The sequence below is a fragment of the Salmo salar genome, chromosome ssa23 (assembly GCF_905237065.1).
Source record: "Salmo salar chromosome ssa23, Ssal_v3.1, whole genome shotgun sequence".
NCBI classification, from domain to species: domain Eukaryota; kingdom Metazoa; phylum Chordata; class Actinopteri; order Salmoniformes; family Salmonidae; genus Salmo; species Salmo salar.
Window position 1 is genome coordinate 38,916,788 of NC_059464.1, and position 19,554 is coordinate 38,936,341.

The 19,554-nt window shown below is 39.3% G+C and overlaps 1 protein-coding gene across 1 annotated transcript; it reads right to left on the minus strand.

The window, feature by feature from the left end:
• Window positions 1–13,538: 13,538 nt before the first annotated feature.
• LOC106584577 (gamma-crystallin M2-like) lies at window positions 13,539–14,599 on the minus strand. Its single transcript, XM_014170014.2, has 3 exons — window positions 14,489–14,599; window positions 14,045–14,284; window positions 13,539–13,874 (listed from the first exon to the last, which is right to left on the minus strand). The coding sequence occupies exons 1-3, from the start codon at window positions 14,519–14,521 to the stop codon at window positions 13,599–13,601; spliced, it is 549 nt and encodes a 182-aa protein (XP_014025489.1). The 5' UTR covers window positions 14,522–14,599; the 3' UTR covers window positions 13,539–13,598.
• Window positions 14,600–19,554: the final 4,955 nt, after the last annotated feature.

Sequence of the window (19,554 nt, forward strand, 5' to 3'; positions counted from 1 at the left end):
TTTTATGCTCATAATTGGGATACTATTACAGGACTAATTCATCAATCTTTGACCTACAGTTTGTTGGGATGATAAGGTAATTTTTCAATCTGGAAAAAACAGAATAATAGCCTGCTTTCCTCATTCCCACTTTCTCTTTTAGTAGGCTATAGAGTAAAGATTATCAATGTTTTACGTTGTTTTATGGCAATTACATATAGGCTACCGAAGTGTAGGTTAGTCAAAATATTAGCATAAAATGTGCTGATCCTTTATTTATTTATGCAAGGCTTTTGGATTACGTTTAATTTCCAGCATTTAACCCTTACTGTTTAGGACAGCCTGCTTTAGAAGGAGAGACAGTTAGCCTGCCCGCATATGCTTGTATTATTTATTTTATTTTTGCATTCTGTTTTCTTATTGCCTAATATTACTTCAGTTGGGAAAACATTTAATAGGCTATGGTGCTATATTTCATAATTTTTAATGGAGTGCAGGGAATGTCTCATCCTTGCGGGTCTCTTTATGGGCTTTTCCCCTTTTTTGTTTCTTATTTATGTATTTTTGCATCCAGGCTACTCTTTAAATGTTAGATCGCTGAAGTTTAAATTGTCTATTGATAAATATTAGATCAGATATACTATAATATAGGCCGAACTATCACTTTGTTTCCACAATTGCGCCCTACTGGGTCTTGTGAAGAACCCTTAAACGGGAATGGGTAGGTCAGATCTTTTTCTCCTCTCACTCCTCCGCAAAAATAAATGGTGTTTGTATACTGGTTAATACATTGAAAAATCAGGTAACTGATTCATAGGGTTGGTTTGTTATTGTTCAGGGCCTATTATTTGGCATGAATCTTACTTTTGCTGATTTGTATGCACCAAATGATGATTCCCCACAATTTATAAATAGATGTTTCTTAGAGATAGCTAAGCATTCAAATACACATTGTTTCGTTGGAGGTGACTTTAATTGCACATTATCTCCACATTTGGACAAGTCACGACTAGGTGGTCCCATATTAAAAATGACTATAGCAGTTCAATTTTACTGTGAAGAACAAGGGCTTATTAATATTTGGAGAAAGTTAAACCCAACAACAAAATATTATACTTTCTTTTCAAATCCTCATGACACTTACTCTAGGATAGACTTTTTTATTATCACTCAGACCTTAGCTCATCAGGTAGAAAACTGTATTATGAATAATATCACCATCTCAGATCATAGTCCAGTATCCCTAAAACTAAAGTTAAAAGATCTGATACATACAGGTGGAGGTTAAATGCTTCTCTTCTTGGAGAAACTTATTTTCAAAAGGTTATTTAAGCTGAACTTACAACGTTTTTGGAATTAACGCAATAGAAGGTATCAGCCCAACCCTTTAATGGGAAAGTGCTAAAGCTTATCTTAGGGGTAGAATCATAGCCTATTCATCTCTGCAAAAAAAAGTATGTATACAAAAACAAGAGAAGATGGAGAGAGAAATCTCCCAATTAGAAGAAAGACATAAAAAAGGGGATGGGGACACTAATTCAGTTGACTGCAGCGAAAGGTGAGCTTAATACGCTTCTTACTTATAAACTGGAGAGTTCTGTATGATTTGCCCGAAATAAATACTATACTCAGGGAGACAAACCAGGAAAACTTATTGCACTGCAACTTAAAAAGGATGCAGCTGAACAGTGTATTCCCAATATCAGAGCTGTGCAGGGCAAAGTTACTTCTTGTCCTAAAGAAATAAATAAGACAGTTGCTGAGTACTACGAGACCCTATATAAGAAACCTAAAGATGTTTCCTCTCTGGGGGACTTTCTCACTGTCATGTCCTGATCCTAGTAAGATGTCATTTTCTAAAGTAGAGTAGGTCAGGGTGTAACAGGGGGTGTTTTGGGTTGTTCTATGTTTTCTATTTCTATGTTTAAGTTCTAGTTTTTCTATTTCTAGGTTGGGATTGTTTGGGTTGATCCTCGTTGCCTCTGATTGGAGATCATATTTAAGTAGGGGTTTTTCTTCCTGGGTTTTGTGGGTAGTTGTTTTCTGTTTAGTGTATGTCACCTGATGGAACTGGTTTCGGTTGTTTTGTTGTTTTGTTAAGTGTTTCATTAATAAAGTAAATATGAGCACTATACACGCTGCGCCTTGGTCCCCTTTACACTCACACATTTGAAGCTGCTGTCATCACCTTGTTAAAGAAGCCAGGTAAAGACCCGCTAGACTATAGTTCCCATAGACCAGTAAGTTTACTAAATTGTGACTCTAAAATCCTTACTAAGATTTGAACTAAAAGAATGGAGGAGGTATTAACACAATTAATCAATCCAGATCAAACCGGGTTCAATAAAGGACGTCACTCAACGTCGAATATAAGATGACCTCTGAATATGATCAATTACTCTAAGACTTAACTCAAACAAACAGTAATTCTATCTCTTGATGCTGAAAAGGCATTTGACCGTGTCGACTGGGTCTTTCTTTTAGCAACGTTAAAGACGATTGGTTTTGGGGAGCGCTTTTTGAAATGGATAGAGCTGATATATTCAAGTCACAAATCATGTGGGAATATGTCCCAAATCAAGTCCCAAACTAATGGGAATATGTTGCATTCCTTTTCGCTACAACGAGGAAATCGTCAAGGAGATTGTCTCTCGCCACTGTTATTTGCCCTTAGTATAGAACCTCTGGCGGAAGCTATTCAAAGTGCAATAAACATTCATGGTCTGCAGGTGGGGCCAAATGAACACAAGATATGCAGATGATGTCATCCTGTATATAACAGAGGCTGAGACAACGATTCCAAATATATTCAAATTAATAGGTGAATATGGTGCTACATCAGGCTATAAAATGAACGTTGGTAAAAATATTGCTATGATGACATTTGGTGATTCACCCTCAAGTATCAAAGACAACTACGCATTTAAGTGGACTGATACAAGCATGCATTACTTGGGTGTTAATATTACGTCAGACTATGGGAAACTATATGCTTTGAACTACCCCCCTGTCATTAGTAAAATCACAGAAGATCTACACCGTTGGATGTTCCTCCCTATATCTCTAGCAGCTCGGGTTGCTTCAGTGAAAATGAATGTCTTACTTACCAAGACTGCTCTATCTGTTTTTAATGCTTCCTGTTAAAATCCCTGCTAAAACCTTTACTCGCCTAATAGCAGTCATAGGCACATTTTTATGGCAAAATATTAGTTATAAAAACTACAGCTGTTAAACGCTGCTTGGCCTCCCTAACCTTAAATCATATTACTGGGCAGCGCAACTTAATCACATAGCATCATGGATTCAACAACCAAAGGATTTGTCATGGCTTGAAATTGAGAGTCAATATTGTGATATGCCTTTTCATTGTTTTCTCTTTATAGCAGACCCTATTTCTATTGATAGGATTAAACAAAACCCAATTATTACTCTTACATTGTAGACATGGAGGGAAGTTCAACGCCAATATTAACTGAGTAATGACATTTCTAGTCACTCGCCTATATTTCACAACCCTGCCTTTCTCCCTGCTACTATGTCCCAAGGATTTAGGGAATGGGAAGAGAGAGGTCTTTGTAGTCTCTCAACCATTTAAAGGCTCAATTGTTTAATCATTTCTCAAAATGGAGGAATTCATTATATCCCAAAAACATTTTATAGGTACCTTCAAGTAAGGCCATTCATTGTTAAAAAGGGATTGTTACAAAACATGACTGATCCGATTACGCCTATTGACAAGATGATTGAATCACTTTATCAAGGGGAAAACAGTGATAAAAATTTGAAACGGTTACAATATCTTTAACATGCAAATATTATCTTTAGATAATCTTAGGAACTCATGGCAGGTTGAATTACAGGTAAAGATATCAGAGGAGAGCTGGGGGAATATATGGAAAACGCTATATAAAGCCACTACGTGTGACCAAACAAGGGAGTTTCAATTCAAAGTACTACATTGTATTTTTATGAGCCCCGATAAACTTAGTAAATGAAAAAAGGCATATCGTCTACGTTTTGGAGGCAGTGTGGATAAATATGTAAATTTGAAGTCGAAAGTTTACATACACTTTAGCCAAATTCAGTTTTTCACAAATCCTGACATTTAATCATAGGAAAGATTCCCCGTCTTAGGTCAGTTAGGATCATGAATGATCAAGAATGTGAAATGTCAGAATAAGCAAGAATGATTTATTTCAGCTTTTATTTATTATCATCACATTCCCAGTGGGTTAGAAGATTACATACACTCAATTAGTATTTGGTAGCAATGCCTTTAAATTGTTTAACTTGAGTCAAACTTTTCAGGTAGCCTTCCACAAGCTTCGCCAAAAAGTTCCTCCTGACAGAGCTGGTGTTACTGAGTCAGGTTTGTTGGCCTCCTTGCTCGCACACGCTTTTTCAGTTCTGCCCACAAATTTTATATGGGATTGAGGTCAGGGCTTTGTGATGGCCACTCCAATACCTTGACTTTGTTGTCCTTAAGCCATTTTGCCACAACTTTGGAAGTATGTTTGGGGTCATTGTCCATTTGGAAGACCCATTTGCGACCAAGCTTTAACTTCCTGATTGATGTCTTGAGGTGTTGCTTCAATATATCCACATAATTTTCCTACCTCATGATGCCATCTATTTTGTGAAGTACACCAGTCCCTCCTGCAGCAAAGCACTCCCACAACATGATGCTGCCACCCCTGTGCTTCATGGTTGGGATGGTGTTCTTCAGCTTGCAAGCTTCCCCCTTTTTCCTCCAAACATACCAATGGTCATTATGGCTAAAAGGTTATATTTTTGTTTCATCAGACCAGAGGACTTTTCTCCAAAAAGTACGATCCTTGTCCCCATGTGCAGTTACAAATCGTAGTCTGACTTTTTTATGGCGGGTTTGGAACAGTAGCTGCTGTTCCAAACCCAGTAGCTGCTGAGCAGCCTTTCAGGTTATGTCGACATAGGACTCATTTTACTGTGGATATAAATACTTTTGTACCTGTTTCCTCCAGCATCTTCACAAGGTCCTTTGCTGTTGTTCTGGGATTGATTTCCACTTTTCGCACCAAAATACGTTCATCTCTAGGAGACAGAATGCGTATCCTTCCTGAGCAGTATGACGGCTGCGTGGTCCCATGGTGTTTACACTTGTGTACTATTGTTTGTACAGATGAACATGGTACCTTCAGGCGTTTGAAAATTGCTCGCAAGGGTGAACCAGACTTGTGGAGGTTTACATTTTTTTTCTGAGGTCTTGGCTGATTTCTTTTAATTTTCCCATGATGGAAAGCAAAGAGGCAATGAGTTTGAAGGTAGGCCTTGAAATATATCCACAGGTACACCTCCAATTGACTCAAATGATGTCAATTAGCCTATCAGAAGCTTCTAGATCCATAATTTTCTGGAATTTTCCAAGCTGTTTGAAGGCACAGTCAACTTAGTGTATGTAAACTTCTGACCCATTGGAATTGTGATATAGTGAATTATAAGTGAAATAATCTGTCTGTAAATAATTGTTGGAAAAAATGACTTGTGTCATGCACAAAGTAGATGTGCTAACCAACTTGCCAAAACTATAGTTTGTTAACAAGAATTTTGTGGAGTGGTTGAAAAACTAGTTTTAATTACTAAAACCTAAGTGTATGCAAACTTCCCTCTTTTATATACATTGACAAAATATATATATTTTGTCAATGTCCGAAAATACAGTCTTTTTGGTCCGCAATTCTACATGTTATTCAGGACATCACAGGTATTATTATTCATCCAGACCCATGTCATCTTCTAGGTATTTTTCCTGTGGATACACTTAAATTGATAGATCATCTTTTAGCAGCAGCAAGGAAATATGTAACAAAATACTGGAAAAATGAACATGCACCCTCAAAAGATATGTGGTTAGGTCTATGCAGGGAACGTGCTAACATGGAGAGAAATACATACAATCTTGCAAAATAGACAGCATAGGTATGAAGGTGTCTGGTCAGAGGTCCTGACATATCGTACGGGTCTTATTCTGTAATTTATGGGCTTTTTGTTTGTTTCTGTTGTTTTTGTGTGGCTTAATCCAAATGTTATACTTATTCAGATTCTTGAAATATTTGCTCTACACAGCCAAAATGTACCCTTAACATGTGAATGTAACTATGCTCCTTAGTAAAGACAGCAAAGATAAGTTGTGTATGTATGATACATGTTTTTTATGTGCTCTTGAATAAAAATTAATGTAAAAAAAAAGATACAAGGTTAACTCAGATAGTCCTTGTAGCTATTTTGTTAGTTATTTATCTGTTGTAATGCTTGGGAATAGAAGCTGTTCAAGAGCCTGTTAAAGACAGACTTGATGCGCCTCTACCTCTTGCCTTGCGGTAGCAGAGAAAAATATCTATCGCTTAGTTTGTTGGAATCTTTGACAATCCAGTTGCAGAGGGAAGTGTTCAGACCCAGAGTCCTAAGCTTGGTGAAGAGCTTGGAGGGGACAATGTTGTTGAACGCTGAGCTGTATGAGAATGAACAGGGCTACATTAGAGAATACAACTTCACAGATGCTGTATACTGTATCTCATGGCTAAACAGATGGCCCTATCATCTCAATGGCAGTATTTTCAAAGAAAATGTTAAAATTGGTCTCGGAATCGTTTCTCATTTAGCTGTGTTCTGCTACGGTAATGCAAATCTGTTCATTCTTATTTCCATTTCCTATTTTACGTGGCAGTCTTGGAATATATTATTGATGTATAACAAGCATGAAGAATATGATAATCAAATATATCATGGAACAGCTGCCTTCTAGGCATGTGAGGATGTGAGGTGCATAAAGAGATGGTTGGTTAAGTATTAAACAAAGATAACTGCTGTTGTGCGATTTGTTGCTGTACAGAACAAAACAGAATTAAGATAGTGAAATAATGAGAGCTTTTGTATGGACTATCTGTTGTTATTCTGTGACAGTTCATACTGGGCAGGTGGGAAAAGAAAGTCAATCATCTCGTGGATATTAGCTATCTTGTCTCTTAGTAGCCAGTAACCTGAGGCAATGTTGGCATCATCACCTGTTCAAACCTAGTCATCTCCACCGCATCTCAGGGATTGGCTCTATCGATCAATATCTGGCTTGAGTTGGAGGCAAACCCCTCATTCCAGCCATATCTTATACACTGTGACAGTTTACAGGTTTCACAGTATTGTAGATGCCATTCAATAATCCAACAAAATGCAGCTGTAAACATGGCACAGCACCTGCTATTTTATTGTTCTACAAATCATTGTACAAGTACTACTATGTATACAAAAGTATGTGGACACCCCTTCAAATAAGTGTATTTGGCTATTTTCAGCCACACAAGTGTATAAAATCGAGCACAGCCATGTAATCTTCATAGACTAACATTGGCAGAAGAATGGCATTACTGAAGAGCTCAGTGAATTTCAACATAGCACCGCTATAGGATGCCATCTTTCCAACAAGTCAGTTCGTCCAATTTCTGCACTGCTAGAGCTGCCCCGGTCAACTGTAAGTGCTGTTATTGTGAAGTGGAAACATCTAGGAGTAACAACTGCTCAGCCGCTAAGTGGTAGACCACACAAGCTCACAGAGCGGGACCGTCCGAATGCTGAAGCCCGTAGCGGGTAAAAATCATCTCTCCTCAGTTGCAACACTCACTACCGAGTTCCAAACTACCTCTGGAAGCAACATCAGCACAATAACTATTTGTCGGGAGCTTCATGAAATGGGTTTCCATGGCGAGCAGTCACAAAAAAGCCTAAGATCACCATGCGCAAAGGCCAAGCGTCGTCTGGAGTGGTGTAAAGCTCGCTGCCATTGGACTCTGAATCACTCCTCCCCATCTGGCAGTCGGACTGACAAATCTGGGTTTGGCAGATGCCAGGAGAACGCTACCTGCCTGAATGCATAGTGTCAACATTAAAGTTAGCTGGAGGAGGAATAATGATCTGGAGCTGTTTTTTATGGTTTGGGCTAGGCCCCTTAGTTCCAGTGAAGGGAAATCTTAACACTACAGCATAAAATGACATTATAGACGATTCTGTGCATCCAACTTTGTGGCAACAGTTTGTGGCAACCTTTCCTGTTTCAGCATGACAATGCCTCCGTGCACAAAGCGAGGTCCATACAGAAATGGTTTGTCGAGAGCGTTGTGGAAGAACTTGCCTGGCCCGCACAGAGGCTTGCCCTCAACCCCATCAAACACCTTTTGGATGAATTGGAACGCCAACTGCGAGCCATGCCTAATCATGCAACATCCGTGCACGAGCTCACTAATGTTCTTGAGGCTGAATGGAAGGAAGTTCCAGCAGCAACGTTCCAAGATCTAGTGGAAAGCCTTCCCAGAAGAGTGGAGGCTATAATAGCTCCTTCACCTAAATCCAGATAGCTGATGTTCTGAAAGAGCTGCAAAATCTGGACCCCTACAAATCAGCCAGGCTAGACAATCTGGACCCTCTATTTCTAAAATGATCTGCCGAAATTGTTGCAACCCCCTATTACTAACCTATTCAACTTCTCTTTCGTTTCGTCTGAGATTCCCAAAGATTGGAAACCCGTAGCACTTGCTCCAGCAGGTATATCTCACTAGTCACCCCCAAAGCCAATTTGTCCTTTGGACGCCTTTCCTTCCAGTTCTCTGCTGCCAATGACTGGAACGAACTGCAAATATCACTGAAGCTGGAGACTCATATCTCCCTCACTAGCTTTAACTCCAGCTGTCAGAGCAGCTCATAGATCACTGCACCTGTACATAGCCCGTCTGTAAATAGCCCATCCAACTACCTCATCCCCATACTGCATTTATTTATTTATCTTGCTCCTTTGCACCCCAGTAACACTACTTGCACATTCATCTTCTGCACATTATTCACTACAATGTTTAATTGGTATATTATAATTACTTCGCCACCACGGCCTATTTATTGCCTTACCTCCCTTATCTTACCTCATTTGCGCACCCTGTATATAGACTTTTTTTTCTACTGTATTATTGACTGTATGTTTGTTCATTCCATGTGTAACTCTGTGTTGTTGTATGTGTCGAACTGCTTTGCTTTATTCTTGGCCAGGTTGCAGTTGTAAATGAGAACTTGTTCTCAACAAGCCTATCTGGTTAAATAAAGGTGAAATAAAAAAATAAAATAAAATGTTTTGGAATGTAATGTTCGACGAGCTGGTGTCCACATACTTTTGGTCATGTAGTGTAGCTTCGACAACCTAAAATGCAATGCAATTTGTAAAGTACTAACACTTAAAAAATATGCATAATTACAAGTCAACTATTATTGAACTACTTCTACCAATCATCAATTTATGTCATCCTGATATATGAAAAAAAATCGTATTTATTTGATCTTCCTCATCACCTAAGGACACTGCATTGGGAATCCAGCATTTTTTAGCCTGGGAGAAGAAGCTAAGGAACGAGTTAGTGTAGAAAATAGAGAGCAAGGCTGCTGAGGGCCCAGAGAGGGAGAGGAGAAGGCTGTATCTGCCTTGTTGCCCTGGAGATTCATTACCTTCCTCATCAATCATCTTGGGCTGATGAAATTGTTCCTTCCCAAAGCGCCTCCTCTGGCCCAGATGAGTGGGGCATAAATCCAGCAGTCAGGTCGCAGTAATATAAATGGAGGTGGATTATATGGTATGGTATATACTATATTATATTATATGGTATGGTATATATTATATGGTATATATTAGATTATATGGTATGGTATATAATATATATTATATGATATATAATATTTTTTATTATATGGTACGTTATATAATATTAACAAGGAGGTTCGAGCCCTGAATGCTGATAGGCTGACAGTCGTGGTATATCAATCCCTATAACATGGGTACAAAACATGTATTTTTACTGCTCTAATTACGTTGGTAACCAGTTTATAATAGCAATAAAGCACCTCAGGTGTTTGTGATATATGGCCAATATACCCCGGCTAAGAACAGCCCTTAGCTGTGGTATATTGGCCATATACCACACCTCCTCGGGCCTTATTGCTTAATTATATTATATGGTATGGTATATAATATATAATATATGATACAAATGAATTGTCACCTCCACACGCAGTATTTTTGCCCATCTTCCAGAGGCAGTGGAGCATGGGATAATGTACCTTGATGTCTAGGTTGTGTCTCAAGCCGTGTCCTAGAATATACAGTAATACACTTTAGATTGTAGATTTGACTTATAGCATGGGTTGTTCCACACCCACTTGGCTGATTATCGAATTAACTTAATAAATATCTTATACGTGTACAGTAACAATATACACTACATGGTGAAAAGTATGTGGATACCTGCTCGTTGAACATCTCATTCCAAAATCATGGGCTTTAATATGGAGTTGGTCCCTCTTTGCTGCTATAACAGCCCCCACTCTTCTGGGAAGGCTTTATGCTAGACGTTAGAAAGTTGCTGGGGTGTCTTGCTTCCATTCAGACACAAGAGCATTAGTGAGGTGGGCACTGATGTTGGGCAATTAGGCCTTGCTCACAGTTGGTGTTCCAATTCATCCCAAAGGTGTTCGATGGGGTTGAGGTCAGGGCTCTGTGCAGGCTACTCAAGTTCTTCCACATGATCTCGACAAATCATTTCAGTATGGACCTCGTTTTGTGCACGGGGCTATTGTCATGCTGAAAGAGGAAAAGGCCTTCTCCAAACTGTTGCCAAAAAGTTGGAAGCACAGAATCGTCTAGAATGTCACTGTACACTGTAGCTGTAACATTTCCTTCACTGGAACTAAGGGGCCTAGCATGAACCGTGAAAAACAGCCCCAGACCATTATTCCTCCTCCACCAAACTTTAAAGTTGACACTATGCATTCGGAAAGGTAGCGTTCTCCTGACATCCGCCAAACCCAGATTTGTCTGTTGGACTGCCAGATGGTGAAGCGTGATTCAACACTCCAGAGAATGCGTTTCCACTGCTCCGGAGTCCAATGGCGGCGAGTTTTATGCTACGCCAGCCGATGCTTGGCATTGCGCATGGTGATCTTAGGCTGATGTGCGGCTGCTTGGCCATGGAAACCCATTTCATGAAGATCCAAATGAACTGTTCTTGTGCTGACGTTGCTTCCAGAGGCAGGTTGGAACTCGGTAGTGAGTGTTGTGACCGAGGACAGACGATTTTTCCGCACTTCAGCACTCAGCGGTACAGTTCTGTGAGCTTCTGTGGCCTACTACTTCGCGGCTAAGCCGTTGTTGCTCCTAGACGTTTCCAATTCACAGTGGCATATAGTACTTAAGTAGAAATACTTTTAAGTACTACAGAAATTGTTTGTTATGGTATCTGTACTTTACTTTACTATTTAGATTTTTGACAACTTTTACTTTAACTTCACTGCATTCCTAAATAAAATGTACTTTTTACTCCCTACATTTTCCTTGACACCCAAAAGTACTTGTTACATTATGAATGCTAAGAAGTACAGGAAAGTTGGCCAATTCACACACTTATCAAGAGAATATGTGGTCATCCCTACTGCCTCTGATCTGTCGGATTCAATAAACACAAATGCATAGTTTGTAAATTATGTCTTGAGTGTTGCAGTGTGCCCATGGCTACACGTACAGTTTAAAAACAAGAAAGTGGTGCCGTCTGCTTTGCTTAATATAAAGAATTTGAAATGATTTATACTTTTACTTTTGATACTTAAGTATATTTGATCAATTACAGTTACTTTTGATATTTGAGTATATTTAGAAACGAATACTTTTAGACTTTTACTCAAGTAATACTTTACTTGGTAACTTTCACATTTACTTGAGTAACTTTCTATTAAGGTATCTATAATTTTACTCAAGTATGACAATTGGGTACTTTCACACCACTGCCATTTCACAATAACAGCACTTACAGTTGACCGGGGCAGCTCTACCGGTGCAGATATTTGACGAACTGACTTGTTGAAAAGATGCCATTCTATGACGGTGCCGCGTTGAAAGTCATTGAGCTCTTTAGGCCATTCTAGTGCCAATGTTTGTCTATAGAGATTGCATGGCTGTGTGCTCGATTTTATGCCCCTGTCAGCAACGGGTGTGGCTGAAATAGCCGAATCCACTAATTTAAACAGGTGTCCACATACTTTTGGCCATGTAGTGTATCATTCATCGTGCTGGCATTGTCTCAGTATGCAGTGAAGTATAACTAACGTAGGTCCTTATCGGCATCAAGGGCAAATCCTCATAACTTTACAGAATCTTTGACTCAGTGCGTTTATTTGATGGATTACATGTAAGCCTGACCTTCTTCCTTGGTCCCATCTGCACCTATTAAACCTGTTAAGAAAACACACAGACATCTATATTGCCTGTCATGAAAATAGACCCCAACAACTCTATCTCTCAAGATATCGATCCACTTCAGGCTCTCGCCCACTGATATCTCCACACAGCCTGACCCTATCCCAACCCTCCGTTTCCACACAGATTGACCCTTGACCCTGACATGGCTCCAGGCCACTGACTGAAGACACTGATCTAGGACATGATGTTTGACTGCGTACAAGGCTCCCTTCACCACCCTCCTCATGTTCATGTAATGCAGAGGTGCACAGGTCTCAGTGTCTGCTAGTTTCTGCCCTTTTTAGCACAGATTTATACCAGGGAAAACAGGTTAGTTGTATATCTGTCCAATCATTCATACACAGTTAAAACAACACTGACAGTGTTCATTGGGCCAGTGTCTATACAGGTCCACACTTTTCAGTGTTAAATTAACACTGTGCTTAACGCTGACACTGTTACACCTTGCCACATAAACAATTTAAACTGGAACAACCATTTCAGTAACAGGTGCAATAAATCGAACTAACTGAGTAGATTCGTTTTGAAAAATGTATGTTATTTATCTGTGTGTTGCATAAGATTAATCAATCAATCAATGTACATGCGAAAACACAGATATTAAAAACAATCCTAAAAATGTCTACCTGCAACACTGGGGTTATTTTACACCACTGAGTGTTAATTTAACACTTACAGGGTTAATTTAACACCTGAATCAACACTAGAAATGTAACACTGAAAATCAACACTAGGTAATACTGTCCAATTTGCTGTTTAAATATTGCTTATTTAACAGCATACGTTTTCTATTCAAAGTTGGAATTTCTGGAACAGGGTGCTGAGTCCCTTTTTGGGTTTATGCAAAATATGTAAATGTCTTTCCTCTCAATTTGATTTAGAATCTGCCATGTTGAGTAGCTTATGTTAGAACAATAATATTTTTGTCAACTGACATTTATATTCTTTGAGATGATAATGGTATTAAAAACGCTTCACGGTCCCGTGTGGCTCAGTTGGTAGAGCATGGTGTTTGCAGCGCTAGGGTTGTGGGTTTGATTCACACAGGGGACCAGTACGGGGGAAAAAATAAAAAATAAATGTATGAAATGTATGCACTCACTACTGTAAGCCGCTCTGGATAAGACCGTCTGCTAAATGACTAAAATGTAAATGTTTCATTGTTGAGTATGGCTTAGAAAAGTGCTACATTTTGACCTAGATGACATGGGTTCAGGTTAAGTGTAAAAAAGCCATTTGCAAGATGTCCTTTTTTTCAATGTTTTTATTCAATGGCTTCTCGTACTTGTATCAGTAAAAGCTATATCTAGTAACAGGACTCGTTGATACGTCTCATGCTCATGAACCTCATGCCCATGCCCATCTGGTTAAAGTTTCTGTACTCTCCAGGCCTCATGTACATCATCCTGCCTCTGTACTGGGGCTGCTCATACATGAGCCAGTGGCCGTCCATAACGTTGCAGGACATGCAGTTGTTCATGCGGTAACGATCCATGATGCTGTCACAGTCGTCCATCATCTCGTGCATCTGACCTCCAAAGTTCTCCCTCTCGTAGATCCTCATCCTGAAAGATCCTCTGTGCTGTAACATGATGAACAACATGTTTTAGGGAGAAATCTGCACAGCTCAAAAGCTCTGGAACCATCCCCCCAAAAAATGTTATGGAGTATCATTGGTTGTAGACAAATTGAGTAATGGACATAGATCAAAAAAGCTAGAAGAGGTGACAAACTGAACGTTTTTGTGCTTACCATGGGGATCATGCGGCAGGACCTGATGTCGGTCATTCCCATCATGCGCTGGTAGTCAGAATACTCTCCCCTCTTCATGAACCACTGGTTTCCCATGTAGTTGGGACGGTCGTACACCATGAAGCAGCCACTCTCAACCCTGCAGGACTGGCAGCGGCTTAGGTAGGAGGACATGTCAGGGCAGTCGCTGCTGCACTCATAGGAACGACCCTGGAAGTTCCTGTCCTCGTAGAAGGTGATCTGAAAATAAGCAAGAATCATTAATATTCCCCATTTAAACATATAAAAACACATTGCTACATGTTAGGCCTTGCCCAATCCCACTGACTATCAGGTTTCTGGGATTAAGGTTGCCTTGTGCTCTGACACTAGAGTACTAAAGTGCACTCAGTCTAACAAGCTAGGAACATTTATATTAATAAATACACTAAATATAATACTTACTCTGCCGTTCATGTTCATGCCAGTTGAGGTCATTTTGTCTCTCTGTGCTGCTGCTGCTCTTGCTGGGGAACTGTTATCCTACTGGTTTAAAACCTTTCTTTTTATACCTGTGAACCCCATTGTACTAACTCCTGACTCAGCAACATGGAATAGAGGGCCATAGAGCACCGAGGTCTGTCCACATGTCCAGGGACACATCTCTCAAAAGAACAAAGTACTGTAACAATGAGCGTTTGTGAAAGGGTTTTAACAATAAAAAGTCACACCTTCGCAATTGTAAAGTGTGCATTTTGTTGATCTCACAATCCTTTTCTAAATTTAAGATTTTCCCCTTAGTATTTACTATTGGAAATGCTATATTGTGATATATTGTGGATGACAATGTAAAGTATGTTTGAAATGTGTTCCTTTATCAGGTGCTTCATTTTGTGAATCCATCATATAAAACTTAATCTTAGCTCAATTTTGATGAATTAGAATATATGTACAGTATGTACATATACAGTACCAGTCAAAAGTTTGGACACACCTACTCATTCAAGGGTTTTTCTTTATTTTTACTATGTTCTACATTGTAGAATAATAGTGAACACATCAAAAATATGAAATAACACATATGGAATCATGTAGTAACAAAGAAAAGTGTTAAATCCAAAAATATGTCAGGTGGAGGCCAGGTAATCTGATGCAGTATTCCATCACTCTCCTTGTTGGTCAAGTAGCCCTTATGCAGCCTGGAGGTGTGTTTGGTCATTGTCCTGTTGAAAAACAAATGATAGTCCCACTTAAAGCAAACCAGATGGGATGGCGTATCGCTCCAGAATGCTGTGGTAGCCATGCTGGTTAAGTGTGCCCTGTATTCTAAATAAATCACAGACAGTGTCACCAGCAAAGCACCCCCACACCATCACACCTCCTCCACCATGCTTCACTGTGGGAACCACACATGCGGAGATCATCCGTTCACCTACTCTGCATCTCACAAAGACATGCCGGTTGGAACCAAAAATCTCAAATTTGGACTTATCAGACCAAAGGAGAGATTTCCACCGGTCTAATGTCCATTGTTCGTGTTTCTTAGCCCAAGAAAGTGTCTTCTTATTATTGGTGTCCTTTAATCTTGGTTTCTTTGAAGCAATTCGACCATGAAGGTCTGATTCACGAAGTCTCCTCTGAATAGTTGATTTTGAGATGTGTTGGTTACTCGAACTCTGTGAAGTATTTATTTGGGCTGCAATCTGAGGTGCAGTGAACTTATCTTCTTCAGCAGAGGTAACTCTGGGTCTTCCTTTCCAGTGGTGGTCCTCATGAGAGCCAGTTTCATCATAGCTCTTGATGGTTTTTGCAACTGCACTTGAAGAAACTTTCAAAGTTCTTTGAATTTTCAGAATTGACTGACCTGCATGTCTTAAAGTAATGATGGACTGTCATTTATCTTTGCTTATTTGAGCTGTTCTTGCCATAATATGGACTTGGTCTTTTACCAAATAGGGCTATCTTCTGTATACCACTCCTACCTTGTCACAACTCAACTGATTGGCTCAAACACATTAAGAAGAAAAGAAATTCCACATATTAACTTTTAACGAGGCACACCTGTTAATTAAAATGCATTCCAGGTGACTACCTCATGAAGCTGGTTGAGAGAATGCCAAGAGTGTGCAAAGCTGTCATCAAGGCAAAGGGTGGCTACTTTGAAGAATCTCAAATCTCAAATATATTTTTATTTGTTTAACACCATCTTGCTCATTACATGATTCACTATTATTCTACAATGTAGAAAATAGTAAAAATAAAGAAAAATCATTTGATGACTAGGTGTTTCCAAACTTTTGACTGGTTCTGTATTTGTAATTAAAAGTGATCATTTGATTTAGCTGAATTGTGTAGGCATTATACGAGAAAGTATACATATTGTCTTGAGTGAATTAGTGTTTTCATGTCTGAATCAGGCCCTGAATGATTTGCCTTGAATTACCCTGTTCATGTCCAAAACTCACAGACTATTGCAGCAACCACTGTCAAAGTACAATCTCTGGAATTTGTATGAATTATATCTGTATTATACCAGTTTAAAAGCAGATGTGAAGAGTGCTTAAACAGACACACATCAGGTGTCATGAATGGATGTTTCTATGTATTGTCCACAAGGGTTTTCATAATATTAATATTTCCCAACATGACATATACAGCAGTTATTGTAATATGACATGAAACTGGAATTCTCTTGGAATGAAAATCACACACATACTGAAGAAGTCACTGTGTCAGTGGTGTTATTCCTTGTAATGCAATAGAGATAAATGAGGACAGCATTGAGATAAAAGCACTGGCAATCATGAACAACTTACAATTTCTTCACAGATGTCATGCCAGGCACATTTTTGTGGAATGTGGTGCCAACATACAGTGTCATCAGAAAGTATTGATACCCCTTGATATATTCCAAATGTTGTGTTACAGCCTGATTTAAAAATGAATTAAATATGTTTTTTCTCACCCATCTACACACAGAAACCCATAATAAAAAGTGAAAACATGATTAGAATTATTCCCCATTAATTGAAAATGAATTATAGAAATATCTAATTTCCATACAGTGCCTTGCAAAAGTATTCACCCCCTTGGCGTTTTTCCAATTTTGTTGCATTACAACCTGTAATTTAAATAGATTTTTGGGGGACTTCATGTAATGGACATACACAAAATAGTCCAAATTGATAAAGTGAAATGAAAAAAAATAACTTGTTTCAAAAGATTAAAAAAAATATAAAACTGTAAAGTGGTGGGTGCATATGTATTCACCACATTTGCAATGAAGGACCTAAATAAGATCTGGTGCCAATTACTTTCAGAAGTCACATGATTTGTTAAATAAAGTCCACCTGTGTGCAATCTAAGTGTCACATGATCTGTCACATGATCTCAGTAGACATACACCTGTTCTGAAAGGCCCCAGAGTCTGCAACACTACTAAGCAAGGAGCACCACCAAGCAAGCGGCACCATGAAGACCAAGGATCTCTCCAAACAGGTCAGGGACAAAGTTGTGGAGAAGTACAGATCAGTGTTGGGTTATATAAAAATATCCACAATTTTGAACATCCCACGGAGCACCATTAAATACATTATAAAAAAAATGGAAAGAATATGGCACCACAACAAACCTGCCAAGAGAGGGCCGCCCACCAAAACTCACAGACCAGGCAAGGAGGGTATTAATCAGAGAGGCAACAAAGAGACCAAAGATAACCCTGAAGGAGCTGCAAAGGTCCACAGCGGAGATTGGAGTATCTGTCCATTGGACCACTTTAAGCCGTACGCTCCACAGAGCTGGGCTTTATGGAAGAGTGACCAGGAAAAAGCCATTGCTTAAAGAAAAAAATAAGCAAACACATTTGATGTTTGCCAAAAGGCATGTGGAAGACTCCCCAAATATATGGAAGAAGGCACTCTGGTTAGATGAGACTAAAATGTAGCTTTTTGGCCATCAAGGAAAACGTTATGTCTGGCGCAAACCCAACACCTCTTATCACCCCGAGAATACCATCCACATAGTGAAGAGACTAAGAAACTGGTTAGAATTGAAGAAATGATGGATGACGCTAAATACAGGGAAATTCTTGAGGGAAACCTGTTTCAGTCTTCAAGAGATTTCAGACTGGGACGGAGGTTCACCTTCCAGCAGGACAACAACCCTAAGCATACTGCTATGCTTAGTGCCTTGTTGCAAACAGGATGCATGTTTTGGAATATTTGTATTCAGTACAGGCTTCATTCTTTTCACTCTGTCAATTAGGTTAGTATTGTGGAGTAACTACAATGTTGTTGATCTATCCTCAGAGTTTACTTGCTGTGATAGGAGAAAACGAACTGTTTTAAAGTCACCATTGGCCTCATGGTGAAATCCCTGAGCTGTTTCCTTCCTCTCTGACAACTAAGTTAGGAAGGAACCTTGTATCTTTGTAGTGACTGGGTGTATTGATATACAGTGGCAAGAAAAAGTATGTGAACCCTTTGGAATTACCTGGATTTCTGCATAAATTGGTCATCAAATTTGATATGATCTTCATCTAAGTCACAACAATAGACACACATAGTGTGCTTAAACTAATAACACACAAATTATCGTATTTTTCTTGTCTATATTGGATACATAATTTAAACATTCACAGTGTAGGTTGGAAAAAGTATGTGAACCCCTAGGCTAATGACTTCTCCAAAAGCTAATTGGAGTCAGGAGTCAGCTAACCTGGAGTCCAATCAATGAGTCGAAATTGGATATGTTGGTTAGAGCTGCCTTGCCCTATAAAAAACACTCACAAAATTTGAGTTTGCTATTCACAAAAACCATTGCCTGATGTGAACCATGCCTCGAACAAAAGAGATCTCAGAAGACCTAAGATTAAGATTTTTTGACTTGCATAAGGCTGGAAAGGGTTACAAAAGTATCTCTAAAAGCCTTGATGTTCATCAGTCCACGTTAAGAAATATTGTCTATAAATGGAGAAAGTTCAGCACTGATGTTACTCTCCCTAAGAGTGGGCGTCCTGCAAAGATGACTGCAAGAGCACAGTACAGAATGCTCAATGAAGTTAAGAAGAATCCTAGCGTCAGCTGAAGACTTACAGAAATCTCTAGAACATGCTAACATCTCTGTTGACAACGGAAGAAGACACTGCTGTCCAAAAACATTGTTGCGTGTCTGAAGTTTGCAAAAGTGCACCTGGACAGATTAAACTAAAGTTGAGTTGTTCGGAAGGAACAAACAACATTATGTGTGGAGAAAAAGGGCACAGCACACCAACATCAAAACCTCATCCCAACCGTAAATATGATGGAGGCAGCGTCTTGGTTTGGGGCTGCTTTGCTGCCTCAGGGCCCGGACAGCTTGCTATCAGACAGAAAAATGAATGCCCAAGTTTATCAAGACATTTTTCAGGAGAATGTTAGGCTATCTGTCCGCCAATTGAAGCTCAACAGAAGTTGGGTGATGCAACAGGACAACGACCCAAAACACAGAAGTAAATCAACAACAGAATGGCTTCAACAGAAGAAAATATGCCT

Coding starts and splice junctions, on each gene's coding strand:
- LOC106584577 (XM_014170014.2), bottom strand. CDS start 14,521: ATGACCTCAACTGGCATGAACATGAACGGCAGA. Junction 14,285..14,488: donor GCATGAACATGAACGGCAGA/GTAAGTATTATA, acceptor GCTTATTTTCAG/ATCACCTTCTACGAGGACAG. Junction 13,875..14,044: donor CCTGCCGCATGATCCCCATG/GTAAGCACAAAA, acceptor ATCATGTTACAG/CACAGAGGATCTTTCAGGAT.